This window comes from Chrysemys picta, chromosome 1 (assembly GCF_011386835.1).
Source record: "Chrysemys picta bellii isolate R12L10 chromosome 1, ASM1138683v2, whole genome shotgun sequence".
NCBI classification, from domain to species: Eukaryota; Metazoa; Chordata; order Testudines; family Emydidae; genus Chrysemys; species Chrysemys picta.
In genome coordinates this window covers 198,863,524-198,890,980 of record NC_088791.1, presented here as the reverse complement: position 1 = coordinate 198,890,980, position 27,457 = coordinate 198,863,524, and the positions used below count along the sequence as shown (strand labels likewise).

General features: G+C 45.7%; 1 protein-coding gene across 2 annotated transcripts in view; it reads left to right on the top strand.

Moving 5' to 3' along the window:
* Positions 1-27,457, top strand: part of LOC101931261 (cystathionine beta-synthase-like) — a 50,326-nt gene that overhangs the window by 7,581 nt on the left and 15,288 nt on the right. Inside the window, exons 2-6 of one of the 2 annotated variants that reach the window (XM_005310967.5) lie at positions 5,770-5,821; positions 16,766-16,973; positions 21,111-21,217; positions 22,391-22,525; positions 26,770-26,849. In XM_005310967.5, coding sequence (XP_005311024.3) covers positions 5,770-5,821; positions 16,766-16,973; positions 21,111-21,217; positions 22,391-22,525; positions 26,770-26,849 — 582 coding nt within the window. Of the gene's footprint in view, positions 1-5,769; positions 5,822-16,466; positions 16,586-16,765; positions 16,974-21,110; positions 21,218-22,390; positions 22,526-26,769; positions 26,850-27,457 lie in introns of those variants that run through there. The other variant, XM_065578147.1, reaches the window with a different exon arrangement.

Below are 27,457 nucleotides of genomic sequence, written 5' to 3'. Positions count from 1 at the left end.
GAGAGGGAGAGGAATTATTTCAGCTCAGTACTAATGTGGACACGAGAACAAATGGATATAAACTGGCCGTCGGGAAGTTTAGGCTTGAAATTAGGCGAAGGTTTCTAACCATCAGAGGGGTGAAGTTCTGGAACAGCCTTCCGAGGGAAACAGTGGGGGGCGAAAGACCTCTCTGGCTTTAAGATTAAGCTTGATAAGTTTATGGAGGGGATGGTTTGGTGGGATAACGTGATTTTAGTCAATAGGTCAATAACGTGCCATCGCTAGTAATTAGTAACAATGGTCAATGATGGGATATTAAAAATTACTACAGAGAACTTTTTCCGGAGGGTCTGGCTGGAGAGTCTTGCCCGCATGCTCGGGGTTCAGCTGATCACCATATTTGGGGTCGGGAAGGAATTTTCCTCCAGGGTAGATTGGCAGAGGCCCTGGAGGTTTTTCGCCTTCCTCCGCAGCATGGGGCAGAAGTCGCTTGCTGGGTAGGGGTCGCTTGCTGGAGGATTCTCTGCGACTTGAAGTCTTTAAATCATGATTTGGGGACTTCAACAGCTGAGTCAAGGGAGAGAATTATTCCAGGAGTGGGTGGGTCAGCTTTTGTGGCCTGCATCATACGGGAGGTCAGACTAGATGATCATAATGGTCCCTTCTGACCTTAAAATCTGAGTCTATGAGTAAGTTTGTGTGCCGACTAGGTCTGAGAGTGCCTTACTTTTAGGCTTTCCTGCAAGAAACAGGTAATCCAGAACTGCTAACTTCAACTCTGTTCAGTAGGGACAGGTGCCCCTTTCCACCAGCATTCATCACAGATATTGCCCAAGTAAGAGATGTAGCATAGGACCTTGGAACAGTAGCTGTTGTTTAGTGAATTGCATGTGGAACTAGGAATTGAGATCAGAATTCTATTTCTGGCTCTCTGTAACCTTGGGGGAGTCACTTAATCTTCTCTGTGTGTCCATTTCCCCACTTGTACAATGGAAGGAATAATACTTCCCTCCCTAAGCTTTGTAAAGTACTCTGAGATCTCTACATTAAGGGCATTATAGAAGTGCAGAGTATGTCTACATATTTATGCACTGGGGAGGAAAGGTCAGATCTGCTTTTAGTATAAACAAAAGTAGTCTACTTAAATACAGAATTGGATAATGAAAGTTACTATCTCCAGATTACGGACAGAAACTTTCCAGTCTCTCTTCTCTAATGCTTTCATGCTTTGATATTTGTAGGGGTAGGGTTGCCAATTTTGGTTGAACGTATTCCTGGAGGTTTCATCAAATGACAGTGTTTAATTAAAAGATTAATCTTTAATTTCTGAAGACTCCGTACAATCCAGGAGGGTTGGCAACCCTATACCGGAGTCTTGTTATGCAGAAAATCTGTTGGACTGGTTTTTTTTTTAATAAGTCAGCAAGGTGATCTGACACACCCTCAAATTTCATGAAGTCATGATACTACTCAGTACACCAGTCTCTCTAGCTCCAGATCTGTGTGCAGGCAGTCCTCTTTTCTGTGTGAAGTGTTAACATGGGACATTTTGCTGAACTTACTCTGGGTAGTCTTGCATCCAGTGTTCACCATTACTTTGCCATCAATCCTAGTTTTAACATCCTGGTAATATTAAAGGGGCAGGGGGAAAATATAGGTTTTATTTCAAGCCACAGAGGAGGACTTGGATATATCCGTTCAGCACTGAGGAAGAATGATGTTGATGCAGGGAAACACCAGTGCATTCATCTTCATCTATAGGATAAGACTGTTGCGAGAGAATTGGACTGAACAGCTTTGAACTCTGGGATCCTCTAAAAGCTCCTCTGTACCTCTCTTGAGATGTACCTCTTCCACAGAGCCATAGTGTAATTCAGGTAGGCCCCACTCCAGCAAAGCACATGAGTAGACCCTTTGGCGTCAATTGGACTACTTGCTTAAGGTTAAGCATATGCTGAGTCATGGCCCTAAAGTCCTTCCTGAGCTTGCCTCTTGTGAGTGTTTATAAGTCACCAATTGCTGCAATATCAGAGTACCACAGTTCTTGGAAAACCACAGTTATACACTAGTTTAATTAGGCCTCAGATTTCTCTGCTTTCCTGCTTCGCTACCCACAGTATAGTCATGTCATCTCTTCTGTGTCATGAGGCACTGATTGGCTGTTGCCTGGGATGTAACAGGACAGTTTCTTCTAGCACTGGGAGAAGGGTGCATTCTTAACCAGAGCACTCTTCTCCATGCTTTGTTTCTAGAATGTGACTTTTAGGCCAACACAGAGTGCTTTTGACTCTGCTCCCAGTGAGGTCAATTAAAGTTTTTTTCATTGACTTCAATGAGAGCAGGGTAAGGCCAGCTCAGAGTGCTTTTGAGAATCCCACCCCTAACACTCCAGGAACAAATTGATTAAGAATTGCAGTATCAGCAGTACTTGTGCCTGCCTCTGAAGATCTAGGCAATGAAAAATGATGGCCTTTCCAGAATTCATGTAATGTTATACTAATAAGTTAGTGTTGCACTTATCAGCAGACAAAGCATTTTCTCTCCTGATGACTTGCAGATACTAAATGGCTGCAGCTGATTCTTGTATCATTCCTTAAATAGCTGTTAGAATGCATAGAAAACCAAACTTGTGTTATGCTGCTAAAAATAAAAGTAATATCTTAACAGAGAGAAAAAAGGCCTTGCTAACTGATCTGACTCAAATGTTTGGGGCCATTAGATACTGACATCAAATTTCTCTTTCCATCTTCCACCCTTTTCTGTAGCAAACTCAAGTCAAGAACGAGGATAAGTGGTAGAGAAATATAGTCCCATTCTCCAGACAAGGCACGATGGAGTCCTGCATCCCACCTTCTACTTGGCATTCAGCCCTTAGATCTCCATCAGATCTCACTTGTAAACCGTTTGTGTGGTGGGTTTTTTTTGTGTGTGTGTTTTTTTTGGGACAACTTAGCTTCAGGTGCGACATTAGATGCTATGTGTGTGATTTATTTATTTTTAATTTTGCAAATGTTTAACACGTGCACACTGCATCAGATAAATAGCCTTGGAAACTGACTTCTTGTACAGCGGGGGAAAAGTACAGTGCAGGCAGTGTCAAGAACAGCTTCCTAGCCTGGTCTTGAACCCTGTTCTGTAGGGACCTTCTCTAGAGACAGAATGGCATTTGAGTTTTCCTTCGGTCTGAATTCCCCGTGGAGGTGCTAGTTAGGATGTGGATGGTTGTCACACTGGTGATCTCAGTCTAGATCCCAATGATCACACAGTGACAACTTTTAGCCACTGCGTACATGGTTGGGACTCAAACTGGTGCACTAGAGATCTCACCAGTAACCTCATGAGCCACCCTACTGGCCTGTCTGGCACTGATATGGAAAGCACAGTTCAGAGCAGGCTGCTAGCTGAAGAAAAATCCGAGTAAAGGAGTGAGCAGAAGATCTGTTTTTAAATATGTTCTCCATCTCCCCAAGTTTAAAGGGCTGGATACAATGAATGAATGAATAGAAAGCACTTGCTCTAGAAAGCAGTGAATGCAGATATGGGACTAATGCTTTTCTACCTTTTTTTGTTTGTTTGTTTTTGTTTATACATGTTTCTATAAATTAGCTTTCTAGTTTCTGGTTTTGTGTACTCGGGTGTGTAATGGAAAAGATTGGATGGGCTTTTTTTAGTTACCTTTGACTCAATCAAACTGGTAAGGGGTGTAATTTTTTTTTTACATATGCCCTGTGCCAGTCTAAACATCCGTGTTTGGGGATTTACCCCAAAAGAGGGAAGTGTTGCTGATGCTTCTGACCTCCTTCTGGGTTTTCTGCTGGAGAAGGAGCATGAAGTTGCACTCAGATTTCCCCTGCAGAGGCTGCTGGGGGGCGCACTAAATCGGTGTATTCCCTTGCTGCCCTGTCCATGTCTCACTCTTGCTAGTCCTGCCAACTATTCATTGGTCCCCAGGTGGAACTGCAGCTTTCCACTCCTGTAACTTTGCCACCACCTTGCCCACATTCTCAAAATAATTCCTACCAGCACAAAAGCTAGTACACTGTATAGCCCTGGGATGAATCTGGGCAAGAGGACCTAAAGCTGTCCTGCCCTATGTGTTGCTGAATTTGCATGTCAGAATTAGCCTTGAGCCAGTCTGAGTGTAAATTCAGTGTCTTGCTGGTATATAGAGTGCATGATTGCAGGCTCATTAACATAATTGATGCTTATAAGGAACTGATCCTTGGCTTTTCTGTGTAAAGAGTTCAAACCAAGCTTGACTCTTCTCTCTCCCCCCCCCCCCCCCCCCATAGAATATTTATACATTGCAGCAAGCCTAACTACTGCTGGTTAGTGTTTTTCCATATCTATTGCGGACTACATGAAGAAGTTGTTCTCTTTCTAGCATAAGGGGCTGTTCCACAATCTCTTAGTGTCACCCTGGAAAAGTTGATTCGCAGAGCACTAGATGGCTCGGCAGTAAGAGGCTGATTCTCTGCTATGGCGATCAAGGCCTCTGTGTCCGTGTGTGGTACTGGTAGTACATAGATATGGGGTACTTAATGCTTTTTTTTTATTTAATTTATTTAAAGAAACAACTTTTTAGAACCAGGCCCAGTAACTATTAAATCCTTGGGGGGGGGGGGGGGGTTGTGGTTGTGTCCTTGCTGAATACCAACACCGCATTCTTTTGTGTGCAGGGTCTTTTTAGAAATAATATTATGTGCCAGGATAAAAAAATTGGCAGCTATGATAATTCTACCTTGGTATTCTTCCTCTTTTAAAAAAAAAATATATATAGTCCCATCTTTAAATGTAGTTTAAAACTCAATCTTTAAAATGGCTTCCTCTTTCTTTATACCCTGAGTGGGAGAGAAGCTCAAAATTAGGCTGTTCCAGCAAATATAGCTCTCCCTATGGAACTTTTGTTACAACTGGTTTAAAAAGAGAGAGAGCCCTGCTGACAAAGCTAGGCTACTGGTGGTAGATATGTGTGGCGTCTACTGGTCAGTAGTACAGAGAGGAAATGAAGCAGAGGTTTCTGGTCCTTTAGCAAAGGAGATGAGAGTTCATAGGGGTATCTGATGTGTCTAGAGAGGAAGTGTATGTTCGATGGTAGGTAAGTAGGTATTGTGAGGGGGGAATATCCAGGGGAAGATGGTCTTAAGGGAGGCGATAATGGATCTCTCCATGAGTAGGGGGTGTCTCTGAGAGAATGGCCTTCCTCACAACCAGGGGTGCTGGACCAATTTTTATAGTGGGGGTGCTGAGAGCCATTGAACCAAACTGTAAACCCTGTAAATGAAGAGAACCACTTCAAGCCAAGAGGTGTGACAGCACCCCTAGTTCCAGCACCTGTGCTTACAACCCTGTTTCAATGAGGGCAGCAGGCTGCTAATATACTTTTTGTCCAGCACATAGATACAAGCTCTTCTGTAGCAAATAGTCAAGCATATCACTCTTTGTACACCTGGAAGGGATATAGCAACAAGGCTTAAAAGCTTTATGCGCAGACTGAAAAATCTGAATTGGTCCAGAGTTCCTGCTAGAGACCAGGCTACTGCCTTCCCCTTGTATAGCCATTGCTCAAGGGGCCTTTGCAAAATCACAGCGCAATCATGGAAGCTGTCTCTTTGCTGTTTATTGCTACAATATACAACCTTTCTGTTCTTTACCCACTGCAGCCAGCCAAATGGCACTTTTCAAAGATGGCATTACTTGTTTCAATATTGTGCACACAAAGAAAGTTGTTCTTTCTCTTTAAGAAGAGTCTTTCAAAACCATTTTTTTCCCTCATTTTTGTTTCAGGAGAACAAACTGTTTTGGAGACCCCTGAAGCAAGAAGTTCAAGGCATTGGTGGTAAGTATCAGGTTCATAACTGACCCTCTTACAGAAGCAAGTGGTATCATCACTAATAAAACAACCAAATCCCTTCCTGTTGGGCAAAACTCTCTCTGCCTTCTTCCTTGTTTGAATGTTAAAAAGGTATTGGCTGTGCCAGAACAGTGTTCTCACTGGGTGTGCTTTGTAAACACACATATCAACTTAAATTCTGTGGACCCATAATCTCGTGTCTGTACATAGACGCCAACTGTTTTATCGATCATATGTATACCTGTATGTGCCTCAGAGGAAGTCATAAAAACCTCAAAAATAAATTTACTATACCAAAACTGTCATGATATTATGGATTGGTATTTCAGGACTCAGGAGAGGATTAATGGTGACTATTTAAAACCGCTTAAAGGCTTGGAGTGTTAGAATCCGCTTCAGGGAGATGGATTAGTGGACTGAAGGCAGGTTTTCATCAGTGGTGCATGATCAATAAAATTTAGCATAAAATTTTAGAATCATTACATGGTTCCACTGTCTTGTGGCTCTCCAGTTTATTAAATGAATATCACCTCTAGATACATAGCATGTCTGTTTATATTATAGTGGCACCGAGGGACCCTGATCAGGATTGGGCCCCATTGTGCTTAAGTGCTGTACAAACATGGAAGTAGTCGTAAAAATATTAAGAAAAAGCTTGGACACTTTCAAAGACTTAAGCCAGATACTTTTTCTAGTTGCCGAACGTACAACTATGAAGGCATGGAAAAATCCCAATTGTGCCCTCATACTTTCTCGAAGTCCAGCCAACTGTTTAACTTCATATACACCTCTACCTCGATATAACGTGACCCGATATAACACGAATTCGGATATAACGCGGTAAAGCAGCGCTCCGGGAGTGCAGGGCTGCGCACTCCGGTGGATCAAAGCAAGTTCAATATAATGCAGTTTCACCTATATCGCAGTAAGATCTTTTTGGCTCCTGAGGACCGCATTATAACAAGGTAGAGGTGTATATGCTTAGACTAGCTTATAAAGTATGGAGTCCCTTTTTGGATTTTGCCTTCTAACACCGGAGACGTTCATTTTGTATACATGCAGGCGGCACTAGCTTACAAGTGAGAAGAACTCTCAAGAGTTCTCTTCCATAACATAGTTGAGCTTGATTGCTCCTTCCCCATGGGAGGGGCCAAAGGGGGAGCATTTCTGCTAGCTTTTGCTTTCCCTTCTGGAGTTTCTTCCAGATTGCTCCATTGGAGGAGAAGTTTGTAGGGCTGCTCAGTGCTGTGCTTCTCATAACACCTACATTTGGTAGCCCCCAGGAGGACTGCAGCTTCTCCTTCAGGCCACTGGGGTAAGGAACTATAAACAGAAAATCTGTCAGTCTTCCCCTGCTCTCATTGCTGGCAGGGCTGTCCTTACCCATATGCAAAGTACACAGCTGTGCAGGGCACCAGGAAAATTTCCTGGTGCCCTGCACAGCTGCGTACTGCTCCAGCCCCAGCACTGCCCCCTCCCCAGGGCCTCTGCCCCAGCCCCGCCCCCACTCCCCTGAGGACTGCAGCATGGCCCGGCCTGCACTTACTGGCGGCGGGAAGTGCAGACCCTGCCCCAGCCGTGCTGCCGGTGAGTGCTGGGGGGTGGTTCCCCTCCCTACCCCCCCCAAGCCAGCCCCTCCCCCCCCGCAGGCCTGCCAGAGGCCGGGGACAGCCCCTCCGCTCTGCCTCCTGCAGAGGCCCGCGCCCCCCCCCCTTGGGGGGGTAGGGGTGGGCTGCGTAGGGCCCCAGAATAGCTAGGGACGGCCCTGATTGCTGGGGCCCACTCTGCCCTGCAAAGTTTGGTGGGCGTAAGTGCCTTGTGTCATCCTAGTTGTTGTGCATGTATTTACACCAAAATTTGTCTCCTGTCAATGTAAGCACCTTGTTACAGCAACACAATAACTGTGTGTCCACCTTTGTTGGATGTAAATAGGGGGAACCACATGAAAAATAAGGGACAACACTTTATTTTAAACAACATTTTAGAGAAATATCCTTTCCCTTAGCATATTGTGTATTTTTTTCCTTGAGTGTTCATTTCTGTTGCCCTCAAGTATACGATGCAGTTATCACAAGCTGCAATTTTAAGGTTTAAAATGGTAATTATCAGTTTGAATACATTTCAATACATCTGTTTTAAAATCAATTAACCGGGTACATGTGCAATTGAAATGAAAGTTAATTTGAAGCTTAACATTGCAGAAACCAACTAAATACTGATTCTGTTAATCTGTCCAGATCTGTTTACGGGAGGAAAATAATCTTTTCACTGCTACATTAAAGATAGGAATGGATGTAATAAATTCCACAAGTTTTAAGAAATTGGGATAAGGAGGAGCTGGCTATCATGTTTTAAAGCTGACCTTTTCCCCTGCACACAGTACTCTCTGAACCTTCTTTGCAGTAAAACATCTTTGTTCATATGTGGTAAGCATTTGCTGTATACTTAGAATTCTGGAAAGGGAAAGGTTCATTAATGGCTTTCTTAGTTCTTCCTAGCATCTCCTTACCTGTGTTACGAGTGCCTGTTAAAACATGATCAATATTCAGCAAAGTCTCAAAGAAGAAGCCATATCCATGATTTTTATTTCAGATGTGCAATTCATTGCAGTCTTAGGTTCTCCTTTTGTGTTGTCCTTTTTTTTAGTGTGTGGTTAGCTTATTAAAAAGCTACGTTTCTTCGGGCTGAATTCTACACGGAAAACAAGGTTTAACCAACAGTTACATTGCTTAGTGCTGCTCTGCAAAGGTTTGATTTGGCCTTCCCTTACCCATGTGACAAATCAATGACATAAGGGAGTCAAGTGATGGGATGGACACCCTAATGATCACACCACCTCCCTCTGTGGTGTAAAGCTGTGGTCATCCTATTTAGGCTGACCCAGTGCGAGTGTAGCTGCTGTATTTTTGTGTTGACTTTTGTGAGTCCTTCAGTAGCTGTCCCACAATACCCCTGTTCCTGCAAAAGTGGTTGTTCTGGTCACACTTTTGAACTCCATTGCCCAGGAGTCATAGAAACCCAAAACCTGCTGCCCCCTCCCCCCCCCCCCCAGGCCCTTTAGGTTTTTGAAATGCTGTTTCCTGATGGCCTGCCTTGGTGAGCACACCTACCAGCTCACCCTTGTGGGTGTCCAACCATGCAGAGCTCCTTAGCTGCTAAAGCAAGCAAAACATCATCAAACCCCTTGGACTGGGGAGAAGCTGCTGCGTAAGCACAACTACTGAACAGCCACAGAAGTATTGATCTCTGTGCGCCAATCATGCAGGGGGATGCTGAAACAGGGACGAGCAGCAGGGTTCCGTGAAAGCAAAGAAACTTCGTCATGGTTTCCAGAAGGCCAGAGAGGGCAACAACAAATCTGGTGCTGTCCTGCAGGCCAGTTGCTTCTACGTTGACCTGCATGCCATACTTCACCCTGCAGACCACTATGGTCACTTTGCAGGAGCCCAAGGTGGAGACTCCTGTCAGCAGGAGGTGGATGGATGGGGACATAAAGATGTGACCGTGGACTCAAAGCATGCTGCAAGCCAGGAATTGTCTGAAACTTGGCCAGAGTCAAACCAGCCCCTCTATACACGCATGGATGAACCTGCTGGTGAAGGAGAGGGGAGTTTGGTAAGTGCCTGTGTGTATTTTTCCTTTTTGTTTTCACTTTTTTTGCTTTTCATTGCCCAAAACTTCACCTCCCTCCCTCTGTGCCCTTCTTCCCCATTTAGAAATGGCATCCATCCCATCTGCAATCTTAGAACAAAGGCACTCACTTTTGAAGGCTTTCTTCCCTAATGTAATGGGAATAGGGAATACATTCAAAAATACTGTTATCACAGTTGGATTATGCAGTCCCCTTCAGATCAGTGTCCTGTGCTCGGGTAGAGGTAGAACAAACAGAGGTAGTTGGTATCTGCTTTTCAATTCTTTGGCTTGTTGAGCTAGGCAGGGAGCCCAGACAGAGTACTTTATCTGTATAGGGTTGTCTGTTTTAATCTCTTGAGATCTCAATGAAACTTACATGGAGATACTTTACAGTCCTTTCCCAAAGATTTCTAGGGATGGCAGCCTTGTTTCTTCTACTAAGAGAAGAGACTTTCCATGCCACTCTGTGATGAGTTCTGCAATGGTGCCAGGCAAAAACAGGCTTGGAGCCTACAAGCAGCTTTGGGATGCTGCTAGCAGCTGGGTTCTCTCCCTTTGTGCCTCATGAGTTAATTCCACAGGCTGCAGCAATCTGGGTGGATAAGTATTGCCAGCACACTCAGCACTTTCCTTGTACTTGTACCAGATAGGGGAGCCCAACAGTCCTCTTCTCCGCTCTTCCCTCCCCTCCCCCCCCACTAGGCCATACTGACTATGGTTTGAGCTGCAGAATGGTGCTGTAGTGATAAGCTCCAAAGATGAAGTGACAATTAGTGTTTCTAAAGGTATTTATGGGAGTAAGGGAAAGGAGTTCTGACACTTTTCCCTTTTTCTGTGGTGGTTGCAAATCTAATGGTGCATTTTTCTGTTTTCAGCAGCAGCATGAGGCGTGCCCCTCTGCACCTGCTGAACGTCTGACCCTCAACAGGAGGAGCAAGAAGAGGATTAGGAGGACCTGTTCTGTGAGATCCTCCAATCCTCTATGGCCTCAGACAGTGAATGCAGGGCTTGGAGAGGCCCCATGACCATGGAAAAGGTCTAGGAATGGAGAGAGTGATTACTGCAGGAGAAGCAAAAGGACCAAGAGGCACATTGGAAAATGCACCAGGGTATAATGGGATTACTCAGGCAACAAACTCAATGTTCCATTACTCGCCTTCGTGCCCAAAGACCCTGAACTCAGCAGTCTTTCCAGTCCTCTGAGAACTCCATGGTCACTGCTCCCTATACCCCTAACACACCAGGTGGCAGCATGGTGTACCTCCTTACCCCTAGCACTCGACAGCACAGGGGACAACAAAGAGCGCAGTAGCTACACATACATGGAGCTGTGAAAACCGGTCTGTGCATGTGTTGCCATAACTTACTACACTGTATTGGGTTTTACATACATGGATGTGAATGTTTACTTTTTAATTCCATTTTTACTGGGGGGTTAAAGTACAGTTCACCCAGTTAGTGTTGATAAAAGGTTGTTAATCTTGTATTTATTTGTTCTTTGATTTTGTTGCCTGTTTCTTTGCACACAATGAAGTTGCATTTCTGGAAACTCGGTATCTTGCTTAGCCTACCCCAAGCATTACAGAATACATAGCAGGTGGTGAAAACCCACCCATACTAAGTACAAGCAAATAAGTACACATGAGACACAATAAGCAACATTACACTACTGTGGCTAGGGTCACCAGACAGCAAGTGTGGAAAAATTGGGATGGGGATGGGGGGGTAATAGGAGCCTATATTTTAAAAAAAGACCCAAAAATTGGGACTGTCCCTATAAACTCTACACATCTGGTCACTCTAACTGTGGCTGACTGTTAAAATGGTCTTAAAAGCCAGCATTTCTCAAGTGCAGCCACCGGGGCTGCATGTGGCCCCAGGGGGTTTTCCTGCAGCCATGACAGCCTTCTGAGCAGAGATGAGGGAGGGGCAAAGCAGTGGCTCCTCCCTGCAGTATCCAGGGTCGGGCTTCAGACATGGGACCATGGGGGTGGGCTTCAGCTCTTCCCCTCCCCCCCAGATTCAGCCATGGGGCCGGCCTTACCTAGTGCTGTGATCCAGAGGTAAAGAGCAGGGTGAGCCTGGGGTGTGAGGCTATGGAAGGGAGTTCAGGGCAATGGTGGGGAAGCAGCAGAGCCCAGGGAAGCAATGTGGGGGCCGGGAGATGCAGTGAGCACCAGAGGGATCTCTGGGGGCCAGGGGCACCACCGTACAACTGTACATTTTTATTATTGAGTCTGCAAAAACAAGACCCTACATAAATAAATTACAATGATTTGGACCTTCATAACACTGGCAAATTGTACCTCCTGTATTAGTAACGCTTGTGAGAATTGTGCCGAGCTGCGCAGGGTCTCTGCTTCTGTCAAAGATCTGGTAGAGCCTGAAAAGCGGTGTGAGGGGCTGTGGTGCTTTTAAAAAGGCACAAGTAGTATGGGATGGAGAAAGTGGCAAGGCGGGAACTGGATCCCTGGGTGAATTGCCGGTATCTCACACAGCAGTGAGCTGGAAAGTAGCATGGGGTCTACTAAGATACCTACACATGGTACGACACATTCTGCATCAACACAGGCACTCATGGTGAGAATGTGTAGCTCTGATGCAAGCACCTGCACATCCACGTGCCTGAGCGGTAGACAAAAGTCAGCAGCTGTATGCTGACATAACTTGAGTCAACCAACCTTTGTAGCATAGGCTTGGCCTGGATCCAAGTGAGCATTGAGCAGCTGGGCTGGGGGAGGAAGAGACAGGTGTAGTCAACTGCCCCAATACCCTATCAGTAAGGGCAGTGTGGCAGTATCCTGGCAAGCAGTAATATGAGAGGGCTTAATTTGTTCTCCCATATTAGGGAATCTTTCAGCCGCTGTTTAACAGAATTTCCAGATTTATCTGATATCCCTCCTGCACAACTGTTACTAATCCTATTTACCAGTCCTGTTGTGACAGGTTTTCGTTACCAATCTGCCCAAGGCCATAGTTGATCAGGCTGAGGCCACAGGATCTTTTTTGGGGAGGAGATGACAAGGCACACCAAGTGTCTAAATTTTAAAGCTTTATTGATAAAATAATAACAGCTGAGAGTGCTGGGAATGCTCCCATGTCACTCAGGGGAAGAAAGAAAGCATTAATGCCCCAAGCCCTAACCCACTTTCATACTCACACCCGCACTACCCAGACTGGCCAAGTCTGGGTGTAACGTCAGAAGAAGGGGGGTGAGGGGGAAAGGTGGATGGGAGTGCTGTCCTGGGCCCAGGCTGTCCAAGGATCTGCTGTGCTCTCTGAGTTGCTTCACCTTTCGGGAGAGTATGAAGTCCTGGGCTCCTTGGGCAGGGAGGGGGCGGTTCGTTCAGGGAACTCTGCTCCTGGTGCTCTTCGTGCCAGTCCAAACCGGCTTTCTGTGGTCTCTTCAACTTTCCCCAAAACACACCGGTTTCAGGGCCATGAGACAGTTCTATTTGTTCCTGGCTGGCCTTTGCCGTTTTGCTCCTTTTCCTAGCCCCTGCATTTTGTTCAGCAACTTTCCTTTCTCTGGGCTGGGGGGGGGATTGGACTTCCCCCCCCCGCCCCCCATTCTGTCTTGGTAGGTAACAGCTGGCCTTGGGCTGGAGTCAGCTTCTTATCTTGGGACTGAGCTTGCTAGCTGCAGTGTTGAGTTAACCCGTTCTCTGCTTTCTTCTCCTCTTCTCCCCCCCCCTCGGCCTCTCGTACTCCTGCAAAGGAATCTTCCACTCTCCACTCACACACCTTTAACCCTCCCCAAAATGCTTTGCGATGATTGCAACAGCGTTAGCAATATGCAGTGCTGATCTACCTTCCCAGGGGACTCCCTAAGGGGAGGGGGCCATTGGGTTGTGACATTGTCCACTTTGTTTTGCAGTATCTTATGCCCAGTATGGAAGGCTTAATGGTGGGATATTTTAACCCTTGTACCCTGAAGCCCTGAAAAGATTCTTATTCTTTGACTAATAGTAATAAGATTCCTGGAGGGGGATCAAATTTCTCTTGGATTAAATCTATGCTTAGGAACATGGCAAACTGGGAGGCTTCTATTTTAAGCTAAAGTCCCAAAGAGATACAATGAGTTTCTGAGAAATGAAGTGGGAGAGCTTTTAATCTTGGGCATAATATCAGCAGAAAACTTAGCAACCTTGTTAGAGTCTAAAATCCATTTAAATTGTAAACAAAATAAGAAAAAGGCTGCAGAACATGGACAGAGGTATCTGAACAGCTGTGTGTGTGTGTTGCGCCTCACAGGAGCTACTATTTGTCTAGCATAACTAGTTTACATTTTTTTGAAAGGGCCAAATTCTGCCCTGCCTTGAAGTCCGTGGGGCTTTATGGTTTGTCAGGACATAATTTGGCCTAAATGCAGAATTAGAATATCTTTCTTATGACTGAAAAAATGTGTTCATATGCACAATATCTTATTTTCAGGATGCGTATCCCGTCGGCCTGCACTTCAGCCAGATTAATTATACTGAGGGGTGTTTGTGAAAGTGAGGGGATAAAGCTAGGCATATTATGGCCAGCTGTTGTCCAACCTTTCCTGCATTGCTCTGCCACTGAGGTCCTGGTTGAGGCGCACCACCCTCTCTCCCAAGGCCAGGGCTTCTGCAGAGCAGAGCTTTTAGTGGTTTTGACACCAATAAACACACTGGCCAAAATTTTCCAACTAACTAATAGGTTTTGGGTGGCCAATTTGAGACAACTTAAAGGAACTGTTTTAGAAGGTGGGTGCTCTGCACTTCTGGAAAATCTCAAGCCCTTTCAAGGTGTCTCAAGATGGGCACCCAAAAATAACTAGTCACTTTTTTTAAAATCTTGGCCAGTCACTGATGTGTGAGTGACATTATCTGAGGTTTGAGCCTGTCTCTGTAGAAGTGAAAAATGAGTCTGCGTTCGAGAATGTCCCATGAAGCTTTTCCAACAGTTTTGTTTGCTGCCAGTATTCTACCCTTGCAGATGGCTAATGCATTATGGCCTAACGCAGTGAATGAAGTTAAGACAAATAAACCTGAAGAGTATATTGACTAATTGATTCTTCTGAATTATTGACCTTCCGTGCTGAATGACACCCTAATACAGAGGCACACCCTAGAATCCACTGACAAATGTTATCTTTCTAGGTTTATCCTGGGCAGAGATTTGGGCATGGGTCTAGAGGGAAATAGTGGAGATAAAATGAAGAAGAGTGCTTTGATCCAAATTAGTTTTAGGGTGGTGGTCAAATTTAAAGCCGAATCAGGGTTTAGATTTGCTGGGTCCAAAGTTTCATAGGATTAGTTGCTGTTGTGAGATTCCTGCCATTGTGAGATGCAGTGTCACAGGAATGGCTTTCTCAAGCCATTCTGATTTGGAACCAAAATCGTAACAGAGAGATCTGGCAATTGGGATCTGATTCTCTTCACCCTCCAGAAATTTAAAGAGGTTTGAGGGTCTGGTTTCAGCACGTCTCTAGAAAATAACTTCCAGAGCAAAAGACAAACCTGTTATGCCCATCAAATGTAGTGGGTTTATAATCCTTTTAAAATAGATATGTTCAAGCAATGGGGTTTCTTATGTCCTGTCCCATGAGAATGCCTTTGGAAAAGACACGGATTCAGTTACCCTCCCCAAAAAAGCTGTGTCACTGTTTGTGTGGTGGTGGTGGGGGGGGGGGGGGGTGTAGACACATGACCTAAAATAAGACCTGTTAACCATCTGCATGGAGCTGACTCCATATTCCCTATTGGTGAGAGTGACTCTCACAGAAAATCTAGTCAGAAATAAACCTTCATAAAACCGGCCCTGGGAACCTGTGGCGCTCGGTGTTGGAAGTAATTCAGCTCCAGACTTTATTTTTTCTTTGTGGATTTTGTTAACGTTTCTCCCCACGTCCAGGTTATTTTCCCTCATTGCCTTGCTCCAGAGAGGGCGGGTGCCCGCTCCCCTGCCCTCCCCAGAGGCAGAATTTTCAGGAGTGTTTCTGAGTTTTTGCCAGACCAGTTCTTCTATGGCAGCTCTCTCTCACTTTCACCCACCCTTTGAGGATCTTTGTTTCACCACTAGGCAGGAAACTGCCTCTCTAACATGACCATTCTCTGCCCCCTTCTCCTCTGCCCAGGGCACAGCCACATTAAATTGAGCTCTGTCTGTCTAGAGTCAGTCAGCACTGCTGTCTGATCATCCAGTGGGGTATAAATCTGCCAGTCATCTGCTTGGGATGGGGAGATCCTAGCTCTTTTTGGGGTAGAAAGTGGTGGTGGGCTGTTTGTTTTTTATTGGGGGGAGACTGTACTGCTTGATCAGTCTCTTCTCTTGATTTTTGGAGTCTGCCTGCTGTAAACTGTGGGCATCTTCTAATTCATACCAGCCTGTCTTCATGGCATTGTCATTGCACAGGATGTGGTCACAAATTTTGCCACTCAGTGCTGCACCAAAGCCGAGCCCGACTTCCCATTTCAGTTATAAGCCCCTCACAGCTTGAACCATGATCATAAAGCTTACTGTCGTCCTAGTGCTGCACAAACCCTAACCAGCCCTTAAAAGACCCTGGGTATGTTATTTTTTCATACATAGGGAAACTAAGGCTATGTCTACACTAGTGAGCCTACAGCGGCACAGCTGTATTGAAGCAGCGGCACGGCTGGAAGATCGCTCGTGTAGCTGCTCTGTGCCGACGGGAGAGAGCTCTCCCATCGACACAATAAAACCACCTCCACGAGTGGCAGTAGCTGAGTCAGGGGGAGAAGGTCGGTCTCTGACATAGCACTGTGCACGCTGCCGCTTAACCCAGCAACACTTAAGTTGCTCGGGGAGGTGTACTATTTGCACCCCTGAGCGACACAAGTTTTGCCGACATAAGTCCTAGGGTAGACATAGCCTAAGACTCTGATGCTAAGTGATTGCCCAAGCCCCCCAAAGAGTTAGCAACAGCCGTTATTAGATCTCAGAAGTTCCTGGCTCCAGCTGCATGTTTAGACTGCTAGGCTATGCTGTCTCACTGGAACTTGATACTAGAACAGCGTGAGACTGAGCCCCTCCTCTGATGGGGTGAACAGATGGGGAAAGCAGAAGATTCCAGAAGACTTCAGCTTTGTGTGTCATAATGAAGGCAAGACAGTAGCAGTATGTGGTGTAAGCCTACATTGCTCTTATGTTCAGTTGCCTCCATAATAATCTGTAACATAATCATAACAAAATAGGGTTTAAAGTAGTCTGCTGCATATGTCATGTGGCTTTGAGGTAATCTTTTACTTCTCAGAGGATGCTCAAAGTGAGTCTGAATAATGGCAGGTTCTTCTTTCCTTTTCAAAGACACGATGCCTTCAGTTCCTCCAGAAGCAGAGATGGACAACGGTTCCTGCCCTCACTTCTCTGCTAAATGTGTGCTGAATGGAGGCCTGGAGAAGGAGTCCGGTAACATCAGTGAGGAGAGAAAGTGGATCCGACCTGACACCCCTAGCAAATGTACCTGGGAGCCAGGAAAACTCCCCTCTGAATCCCCTCATTATCACCCCACTTCGTAAGTGATACCTTTCTTTCCTTGTTGCCTTTCAGTGTTAACCAAGACTTTGTCCCCTCAGAGCACTGCACGGGTTTAACTAAAGGTGTGAATTTTTTTAGCTGTATTAGTTAAATTGGCATGATTTTGCATATGGACATTTTTGTATCTGATACCTGTAATTTACATTTGCAAGCTCAATTAATATGTTTAAACCTAGCTTATGTTTTATAAAAGAGGCAAACTCCCATTGACTTTAATGGGATCAAGAAGACATCTTTTGTGTTTGACAGTTTTTTGCTTTCTCATATTTACACATTCACTTTCATCTTCCCTAAATGGTGCTATTTAAACCTCCCTCCCAAAAAATGCAGGCAAGAAATGAATAAATTCACCAGGAATTTGGTCACACCTGCCTGTAATTGCAGCATTAATCTGTGCTCAGCATTTCATAGATTCATACAGCCAGAAAGGAACATTAGATCATCGAGTTCAGTGGTTTTCAAACTTTTTTCATTTACGGACCCCTAAAAAAACTTCAAATGGAGGTGCACAGCCCTTTTGAAATCTTTGACATAGTCTGCGGTCCCAAGGTTGAAAAAACACTGTTCTATGGTAACAATAACCTTTCGCAGACCCATTAAACATAGTCTGCAGACCTCTAGGGGTCCATGGACGACTGGTTGAAAATCACTGATCTAGTCTGACTATTTCCAGTCTGCTTTTGTTGACAAACCATGGTTTGGAGCAGTCATGGCATTGATGGAGATTATATGTGCATGCACATATAGAAATGACTGACGCATTAATTTTTCCTGGAAGGGCTGAAATTTATGTTAACCTACTTCAGATGGTGAGAGCATAGCAGGCTGTGGATCGCAGCTTTGTAGTTCTTGCCTTTGACCTGGGAATCATTCTTTATCTCCCTCCCCCTTTATATCTCTCCAGTGAATATGCTTTTTATTGTAGCCCATATCTGTTAGAAGGAGAAAACGTCTGAAATCTTATAAATTCCCTCCCTGCTCCCCCTCATTACTAATTTGAGATGCAGAGAACTCCTTTTCACCTCTTTCCTTAAAATTAACAATACCCCTTCCAAGCTAAACAGCCTGTTCTTGATATTTAATAAATAAGATTTCCAACTCTTCTAAACAAAGAACATTGTTAGCAAGGTACAAACATTCCCTTCCCATTAACCTTTTGCTTAAAGAAGCTGATGTGAAGCTGCATAAGCCAGAGGGCTTGTCTACACTGACAAGTTTCTTCGCAGTAAAGCAGCTTTTTGTGCTCAAACTGCAGACATGTACCCACTGCCAAGCCACTTTGTGCACAGAAACTCCTCAGTTCCAGCACGGCAAAAAAACCACCTCGTCGAGAGTCGTAAGGCTATTTGCACAGAGGCTCCAGCACTCTATTGCCAGTGTAGATGCTAAATTGCTTTCTGTGCTGTAATTGGCCTCTGGAGCTGTCCCATAATGCCTCAAGCGGGCTGCCCTGGAGACAGGTGCCCCTCCCCTTTCAAAGCACCGTTTCTGACAGCCCTTGCATGCTGTGCTGATCTGCTCCGGGACACAAAGTAAACCAATAATGTGGAATGCTCGTGCTGTTGAACACAGAGGGCTTGGCTACACTTGCGAGTTAGAGCACATTAAAGCAGCCCCGGGCGCTCTAGCTCACTACCCATCCACACTGGCAAGGCACGTAGAGAGTTCTGACTCCAGGGCTAGAGCGCTCCTGGTACTCCACCTCAGTGAGAAGATTAACACTTGGTGTGCATTGGCTGAAATGCCTGGGCGTCAGTGTGAATGAGTGTTGCATCACTGCGCTCTGATCAGCCTCCAGAAATGTCCCATAATCCCCTTAAGTCAAGTGGCCACTCTTGTCGTTGTTTTGGAATCACTGCAGGAATGCGGATATGCCCTTTGAAAGCTCTGTTTCTGACAGCCGGCATGCTTATCTGCTCTGAGACAAAGCAACCATTACAGTAACTCCTCACTTAATGTTGTAGTTATGTTCCTGAAAAATGCGACTTTAAGTGAAACGATGTTAAGCAAATCCAATTTCCCCATAAGAATTAATGTAAATGGGGGGTTAGGTTCCAGGGAATTTTTTTCACCAGACAAAAGACTATATTATATACACCCATCTACCCCAATATAATGCTGTCCTCGGGAGCCAACAAATGTTACTGCCTTATAGCTGAAACCGCATTATATCAAACTTGCTTTGATCCGCCGGAGCCCCCCAAAAACCCACTCTCCCCACACATACACACAACACACTCCGTCACACTCCACCCCACCCCCCTCATTTGAAAAGCAGGTTGCAGCCAATTGCATGCTGGGATAGCTCCCACAATGCACTTCTCTCTGTGACCGTTGCAAGAGCTGCTAATGTGGCCATGCCAGTGCGCTTGCAGCTCAGTGTGGACAGACTGCAGCGCTTTCCCTACTGTGCTCTACGAAGGCTGGTTTAACTCAAAGCGCTCTACATCTGCAAGTGTAGCCATGCCCAGAGGCGGGTGTGTGTGTGTGTGTGTGTGTGTGTGAGATTTGATGTGCAGAGAGCCTAGGGAGGGAGCCGGGGCTGATGGGGGTTTCCTCCTCTCCCTGCCTCAGGACTGGTTGCTTCCTGCCGCTGTCTGACCAAGACAGCGTGTTGACACACTCTGTCCCCCAAAACACACTGTCTTCCCCCCCCCCTCCATATACACACACACACTCCCGGTCACACACTCTGCCCCCCCACACCACTTCAGTTGAAAAGCAGCTGGCAATGTAGTAGGATGCCAATGGAACAATGGGATTGGGAAGCCTGCATCATGTGATGCTGTGCCTGCCCCATGAGGCATTGCAAACCATTCCCAAAGCACCCTGCAGCCAGTTGCACAATGGGATAGCTACCACAATGCACTTCTGTCTTTGTCACTGCAAGAGTTGCTAATGTGGATGCGCTCCAGTGTCACAAGGAGCACAGTGTGGACACGCAACAGCAATTTAATTCCAGTGTTTTAATAAAAGTGGTATAATTTGTGGCGCAGAAACTTGCCAGTGTAGACGTACCCAGAGTTAACTCATGCTAAGTAACCTATTAAGCAGTTGCCCTGATCAGTTGAATAATTGAATTAAGTGGTTGGTAATGATGACAATAAACTACATCAGCGTTTTTCAGTGTTTTCGGGTTGCGACCCAGTACTGGGTCGCGGCATGTCAGGCATTGGGTTCCTCTGGTCAGCACCACTGACCAGGACGTTAAAAGTCCCATCGGCAGTGCTACCCAGCTAAGGCAGGCTAGTTCCTACCTGTTTTGACACCGCGCCGCACTCCGGAAGCAGCCAGCAGTGGGTCTGGCTTCTAAGCAGGGGGGCCCCAGGGCTCTTCGCACTGCCCCACCCCGAGCACCGGCTCCGCACTCCAGATTGGGGGGGGGTGCCTCTGCCTAGGAACCAGAGGTTCCTGCTGCTGGTTGCTTCCGGGGTGCAACACAGCCTGTGGTGCCAGGACTGGCAGGAAGCCTGCCTTTGCACCCTAGCTGTGCCGCTGACCAGGAACCACCAGAGATAAGTCCATGCCCCAGCCCTGAGCCCCCCCAAACCTTGAACCCCAAACCCCTCATCCCTGGCCCCACTCCAGAGCCTGCACCTCCAGTCCAGAGCCCTGACCCCTTCCCACACCCCTGCCCCAGCCCTGAGCCTTCCCAAACCTGGAGCCCTTCCTGCACCCCAAACTCCTCATCCCCAGTCCCAGCCCAGAGCCCTGCCCCCCTGCCCCAGGCCAGAGCCCCTTCCCACACCCTGAACCCCTCATCCCCGGTCTCACTGCAGAACCCTCACCCCCGTACCCCAACCCTCTGTCCCAGCCCTGAGCCCCTCCTACACCCCAAACTCCTCATCCCCAGCTTCAACTAGGTCCCCAGGAAAAAAGTTTGAAAACCACTGAACTACATGATGCGTGAGGTAAATGCATGTACCTTGTGCTATCCACATCATTTCACTGATGTCTGATTACTCCAAAAGTTTTGGATCAGCGTTTCGCTGTCTTAAAAAGTCCTTTCTGTTGTGAACTTCTGTATGTTTAAAAAGAACATCCAAAATAAGCATGTGACCTCCCAGTGTTACCGCCAAGAACTGATTGATGTGTCTGTGCGTGTGTGCATTAGGTCAAAGTCTCCAAACATCCTGCCAAACATTCTGAAAAAAATTGGTGATACTCCTCTGGTACAAATCAACAAGATCGGAAAGTTCTTTGGACTCAAGTGTGAACTCTGTGAGTACCTGCTGCAGACAGAAGTTAGAGATGTATCTTCAGGTGTTGTGCTAGAGGTGTAGCTTCAGAAATCTGGATCGCCCTATTTAACTGTGTTCATGAGAGCTGGTTGGGAAATGCTTTTTGTTTCTGTGAAGAGGTTGACAAAAATGAATGTTTTTCAGTTGAAAAAAGAAAAAAAAGAAAATTCTTCAGTTTTTGGGTTTCTGTGTTTTGATTACCTCTACCTCCTCTTCCGCCCGCGCTCGTGCGCATAAACAAACAAAACAAAAAGCAAACCACACATGCTACACATCAAAAATGGACATTTTCCGATGACATTTCCCTTTTGATTAAAAAGCCATTTTTGGTCAAAAAAGTTTCAAATTAGACTTTCAACCAGCTCTCGGTGTTGCCACTGGGCCCCTCGGAATGAGGCTGCAGAATAGTCCCCAAAGAGCAGTGCAAATGATGAAATGGTTGTAGCGACTGACTTTTTAGGAAAGATTTAAAAGAACAAACTACAGTCTGCGTCGCTTAACTAAACAATGACTGCTGCATGGTAATAGTGTAAAAATACGTGGAGGGGATCCTCACAAGACAATTAAGAGATTCTGTTTACTGTTGTCCAAAGGGCTGAAACTTGGAGACATGCGATAAAATGAAAGCGTGGACTTCTTAACAGTTAGATCAAGCTCCCAAGAGGTGGAAAATTCAGTAGGGAACAATTGGCAAGGGAATGGCCTATTTTAAAAAATTCCACCTGGTACTGGTAGAGCACCCTAACCTGTCCTCACTCCCTCTCTCCTGAGTTGAGCTACACATGGGCTTTTAATGCTCTCTGATCCTCTGCCCCGGTATAACAAGCAGAGAAAAGAGGACAAAAGGAGAGACCCACTGATTAAGATGAAACTGACATGGTGTGGAGCTGCTTGTTCCTGTGGCCAGCTGTGAAATGTGCCAGGAACTTTATCAAATTGGCCAAAGACACTGGAAATGCTGACTTCTCCACTGTACTGTGGGCTGCTTTTCCCTTTGTCTTGTTGGGAGGTGGGGGGTGTTTAACTGGGAAAAAATGATCTTAGCTGGGGTGGTTTTAGATCTAAGTAAGGAGTCAGAATTCCTCTGGTGAATGCTGTAGTGCCTCTCTTTTTTTTTTTTTAACACACATTTGTTTGACTATTCTGTTTCCAGTGGCAAAGTGTGAGTACTTTAATGCTGGGGGGAGCGTGAAGGATCGAATTAGCCTGAGGATGGTGGAGGATGCAGAAAGAGCTGGGATTTTGAAACATGGGGACACGATCATTGAGCCAACATCAGGAAACACAGGTAGGAATTTCTAGGTCACAGTGAGATTGCTAAGCAACTGTGGGAACGTGGTCTGAAGGCTTCCATGGAACAGGTGGGAGAGGGGTTGGAGCAGAGACGGCTGCTCATTCAAAAGAGAAAATGCATCCTTGCCTGACAGGAGGAGAAAACCTCACAGAAGTTCTGCTCCCAGCTCAGGGTCCATCTGAGGAAGGAAATATGATGCTTGATGCTGCTCAGGGACTACTGCTTACTTTTATGTATATAGAAGTTAGTATCTGAGCGCCCCACAATTATTAGAGGACTTTGTTGTCCTCACTATACCCACGTCAGGTTGGGAAGTATTTTCTCCATTGTCCAGAGCTTTCTAAAAGTCACATGAGGCTGAGCTGGGAATCAAAGTCAGGTCTACTAAATGTCAGTCCAGCACCCTATCCACTAGACCATCTTTTGTACCTCTTACTCTGTAGGAATAGATCAGTAGTCCAGCATCCTGTCTCAGATAGTGGCTGATGCTGGATGCTTCAGTGGAAGGTGTAATCTCCAAGTTATTCAGTGACTGAGAGGGGAGCAGAATAGTTGAGAGCAGTCTGGAATTCATTTTCAGCTTCTGCTCTGAAGCACAAGGATTGCTAGCTCCTGTACCTTTATTCTACAATCTTGTATCCAACTGAAACTGCAGAGAGGATGCGGGGGGGGGGGGGGGGCAGGATGAATTGGCTCCTGGCCCATGAGTGGGGCTTGTAGACATTACTGTAACACATAATAGAGTACCCAAAGCTGGAATTTGCCCAGGACATCCATGGGTTGTGCTTGTGGAAAGAGCCATGTGCATCCAAGTGGTGAGGTGCTTAGCTGTACAATTTGCCCGAATGACTTCAGGTAGTACAGAGCATTATACTGAGGCACCAGTTCTGCGGTGAACCTATTGACTAGCCAACACCATGTCCTGTAGCACGTAGCTGTTCTTCAGAGGTGTCCCATCTGAATGCTGACACAGCTGGACCCTGCTTAGCTTGCAAGAGCTGCTGATAGCTCAGCACAAGTTAATTTCGTACAGCTCTGCAGCACAAGCAAGAGTGAGGTCTGGAAAGCAGGAAAAATAATAGCTTTAAGGTTAGAGCCTTTGGTAGTCACATGACATCCTAGCAGAAACACTGGGTGATTATCTAGATACAGCTCTGTTTTCAGCACTCACCCTTTGAAGGCTGGAACTGCAGTCCTGAATTCCACTTTTGAGACCTACGAGTTTGGATCTGTATTTTGCATGCCTCTGACTCCTTACCTGTGGTGACATGGCTGGCTGTAGTTGACACGGTGTTCTGTCACACTAACAGGACTAGGTCTCTTAAATCAGAATGTCCCTCTTGCCATGGGATCTATGGGGTAAAATGGCAGAGACTGTGAGGAATGTGTAGGGTAAAGGACTTCTCCTCCCAGTGAAGACTGTCTTGTTTTACTAAAGGCCATGAAGAATGGAGGCAAGGCCTAGGTAGGCAGCTGTGATGCTCCCCAGGGGTAACCAAGGTTTTGAGGCACATCACCACCACCACCTGCCCTAGAGTGAGGGAGTCTTGTCCGTGCTTGCTGTGGATCAGCTCCTGAAACCAACACAAGCACTGCCTTCCAGGCCTCTTCAGGCCTCCCGCTGTCTGTTCCGGTAGAAATAGACACACACAAACTCCCAAGCCCTCTCCGAGCATTCCCTGTAGTATCCAGCCTCTTATCCCCTGAACACTCACAGAAATAGCAGGTCTAGAGGATTCAAGTGATAGTGAGTAAGGATACTGGAAACGAATGGTTACATATAAACCGAAATCATAGCACACTTTCTAGAGAGTAAATAGGTTAACCTCTGGTGTACAGAAGCTTATCTCACCCAGAGTCCTCTACAGCGTTTTCAGTCAAGCTTGGTTGAGACCCCTTTTTCAGAAAGCAAAAGTGCTGTCCTCTTACTTCCTCAGTGAAGAGTGTCTGGGTGTTCCAGTTGCCCCCTTCCCAGATATACCCAAGTAAACCTTTGTTATGCACCTCCAGATAAGGTTCTCTGCCACTGCTGTGTTTCTCTTCCTGTTAGTTCTTTTTTACAATGCTTCCTTTGCATTCAGTTCTGACTGGTGATAGGGGAACCGTTGTGAACAAGACGATACTCAATTTATGTGAGACTAGACAGATCAGAGACATCTCCTGTTTGACAGAAAACCAGCTTTTCACCAGCCTTGATACAGACTTTAAGAACATATTTTCAGTATACATACATAACTCCTTACGTAGTATCTGTACATGCGTTTCACAGGGAGATTTGTGACCAGTGTGACACCAACTTTCCTTTGAGACCTGACATGACATTCTTTGGTGAACCAGAATGTACATCCCAGAATCAGGGTAACCTCCGTGCACCTCATTTCTGGTTGGCATCAAGAGGGTTCTTGGGTCACAGCAGCACAGGGAATTGCCGGTCACTCCTGGCCTCTGCCCATAGCCAATTTCTCTAAGAAGGGGATAGGATTTCTCCTCTCCCCTACACCGCACTTCCGCTGCACCTGGCTCCCTAGTTTGACATTTGCAGCACTTTCATGTTAATCTCTTAAAAGTGTAGGGTAATAGAGTTTGGGGTTTAGAATGTCTTTCTGATTGTCAGTGTTGGTCAGATTTTACCTCAGTATCGGGCGTTAGTGAGACCATGGTTGGAATACAGTGTCCTGTTGTGGTGTCATCACTTCAGAATGGATGTTGATGAGCTGGCTGCGAATTTTTCAATGAAATATATTTTCATCAGAAAACTGATTTTTCAAAACCAAACTTTTTTGAAGTGTATGTCTCAACAAAACTTCCTCCGAGAAACCCACCCCAGAATACCTAATGGCTACTGATTTAGCGTAGGGGTTTGAACCTGGATCTCCCACATCCCAGGCAAGTGTTCTAACCACCAGGCTCTTTCTGGCACAATATATATTTAATTATTTATATGAGGTGGAACAGTTCCAACATGAGAGAGCAAGAAGACTTCCCCGGTGAGTGCTCTGACCACTGGGCAATTGGTTATTGTGAGGTGGCTCTTTTTAATGTAGCGGGAGGGGGTGGGGAATTCTAAGGGTCTCAGTTTTTTGCTCTGATATGGAATGAAAACAAATTCCAAAACCTTGACGTTGTGCATAAAATGGAGTTCTAATTTTCTGGCCAGCCCTATCTGATACATTGGAAAGGGTTCAGAAGAGAGCTACAGAAAATGATTCAAGGACTGGAAAATATGCCTTAAGGTGTGTGTGTGTGAGAGAAAGAGAGAGAGAAACTAACAGGTTGAGCTTCATTTATCCAAGAGAAGGTTGAGAGGTGACTTGATAGCAGCCTTCAACTACCTGAAGGGGGCTTCCAAAGAGGATGGAGCTAGGCTGTTCTCAGTGGTGACAGAACAAGGAGCAATGGTCTCAAGTTGCAGTGGGGGAGGTCTAGGTTGGATATTAGGAAACACTGTTTCACTAGGAGGGTGGTGAAGCACTGGAATGGGTTACCTAGGAAGGTGGTGGAATCTCCATCCTTAGAGGTTTTTAAGGCCCCGCTTGACAAAGCCCTGGCCGGGATGAGTTACTTGGTGTGGGTCCTGCTTTGAGCAGGGGATTGGACTAGATGACCTCCTGAGGTCTCTTCCAACCCTAATAATCTATGATCCCAATTTACAAGAACCTACCTGAGGAAGAGATCTGTGAACAGATATTTAATTGAGCAGTCAAAGGCATAACAAGGTCTAGTGGTTGAAAGCTGAAGCTAGATAAATTCAGCCTTGAAAAAAGGTGCAAATTTTTAACTTCTGTTAGAATTATCCTCACTTATGGGCTTGATGTAGAAATTATTGAGTGAGGTTCTACAGCCTGTGTTATGCAAGAGGTCAGACTAGATTATTTTAATAGTGCCTTCTGGCTTTAATCTATGAAATTCTGTTCACTCCCAAACTACATCTGTAACATGTGGGCAGAGGTGGGGCAGAGGAAAAACTAGGCTGGGAAACCCAGCAACATGAACTTGCAAATTTCCCTGTATTTGCTCGCCTTGTTGATGGCTCTGGTCTGGGGTTGAGCCAAATGGTGCCTTTAAAGCAGACAGTCCTGCTCTCCAACTATCTTGGAGAGTAGCAACTTTTTTCTTTTTAGTCTCTGCAGTGATACCCCATTCAGGCCTGCAGAGAACAGCTCTTAAAACTGGGACATGCAGAAGCTACCATGGTGGTTTTGTTTCTTACAACATACTCTGTATTTCTCCGCTTCCAGGAATTGGGCTGGCCCTGGCTGCTGCAGTGAAAGGCTACCGCTGCATCATTGTGATGCCAGAGAAAATGAGCATGGAGAAGGTCAGAACTATTTGTATTGCCAATAATTAAAAATAAATTTGTTCAAATATGTTCCAATCCTGATGAGAGGAGGATTCACAGCCAAAAAGATGGCAATTGGATACTGAGGCACTGCAAACCAATTTACCATATGTCAGATATTTTTAAATAATTGGTCAGAGTATATGCATAAACTTCGAGGAGGGGGAAGGGCAGAGGGGGTGCTGTCAATGTTGAAGGGGAATATTGGTAGGCCAGTCACAAAGCAAAAAGGCAGACATTATAGAGGTGAAGCTGCCAGTAGCTGTAGCACCACTGAGTGTAGGAATTTTTAAAGTATTCGTGTCTGTGACAAGAAAGACTTTAGGTGCAAGCAGAAAATTTGAAGTGATACTTAATTTAAGGAAAGACTGTCATTGAATGGAGGGTCTGAGGGAAGCCAGTGGAGACAGCTGAAGAACTGGATGCTTTAACATCATGTTCTATGTAGAGTGGTGAGACCAGAGAGAGGGTGCCACATTGCAGTGTATTGTTTCAGATTACACAGTGGGAAGTGATGGCAAGTGGCTACAAAGCAAATATGTTCTTTCCTCAGTTTAAGGAAGTTTGGATCCATATGTGTTGAGCAA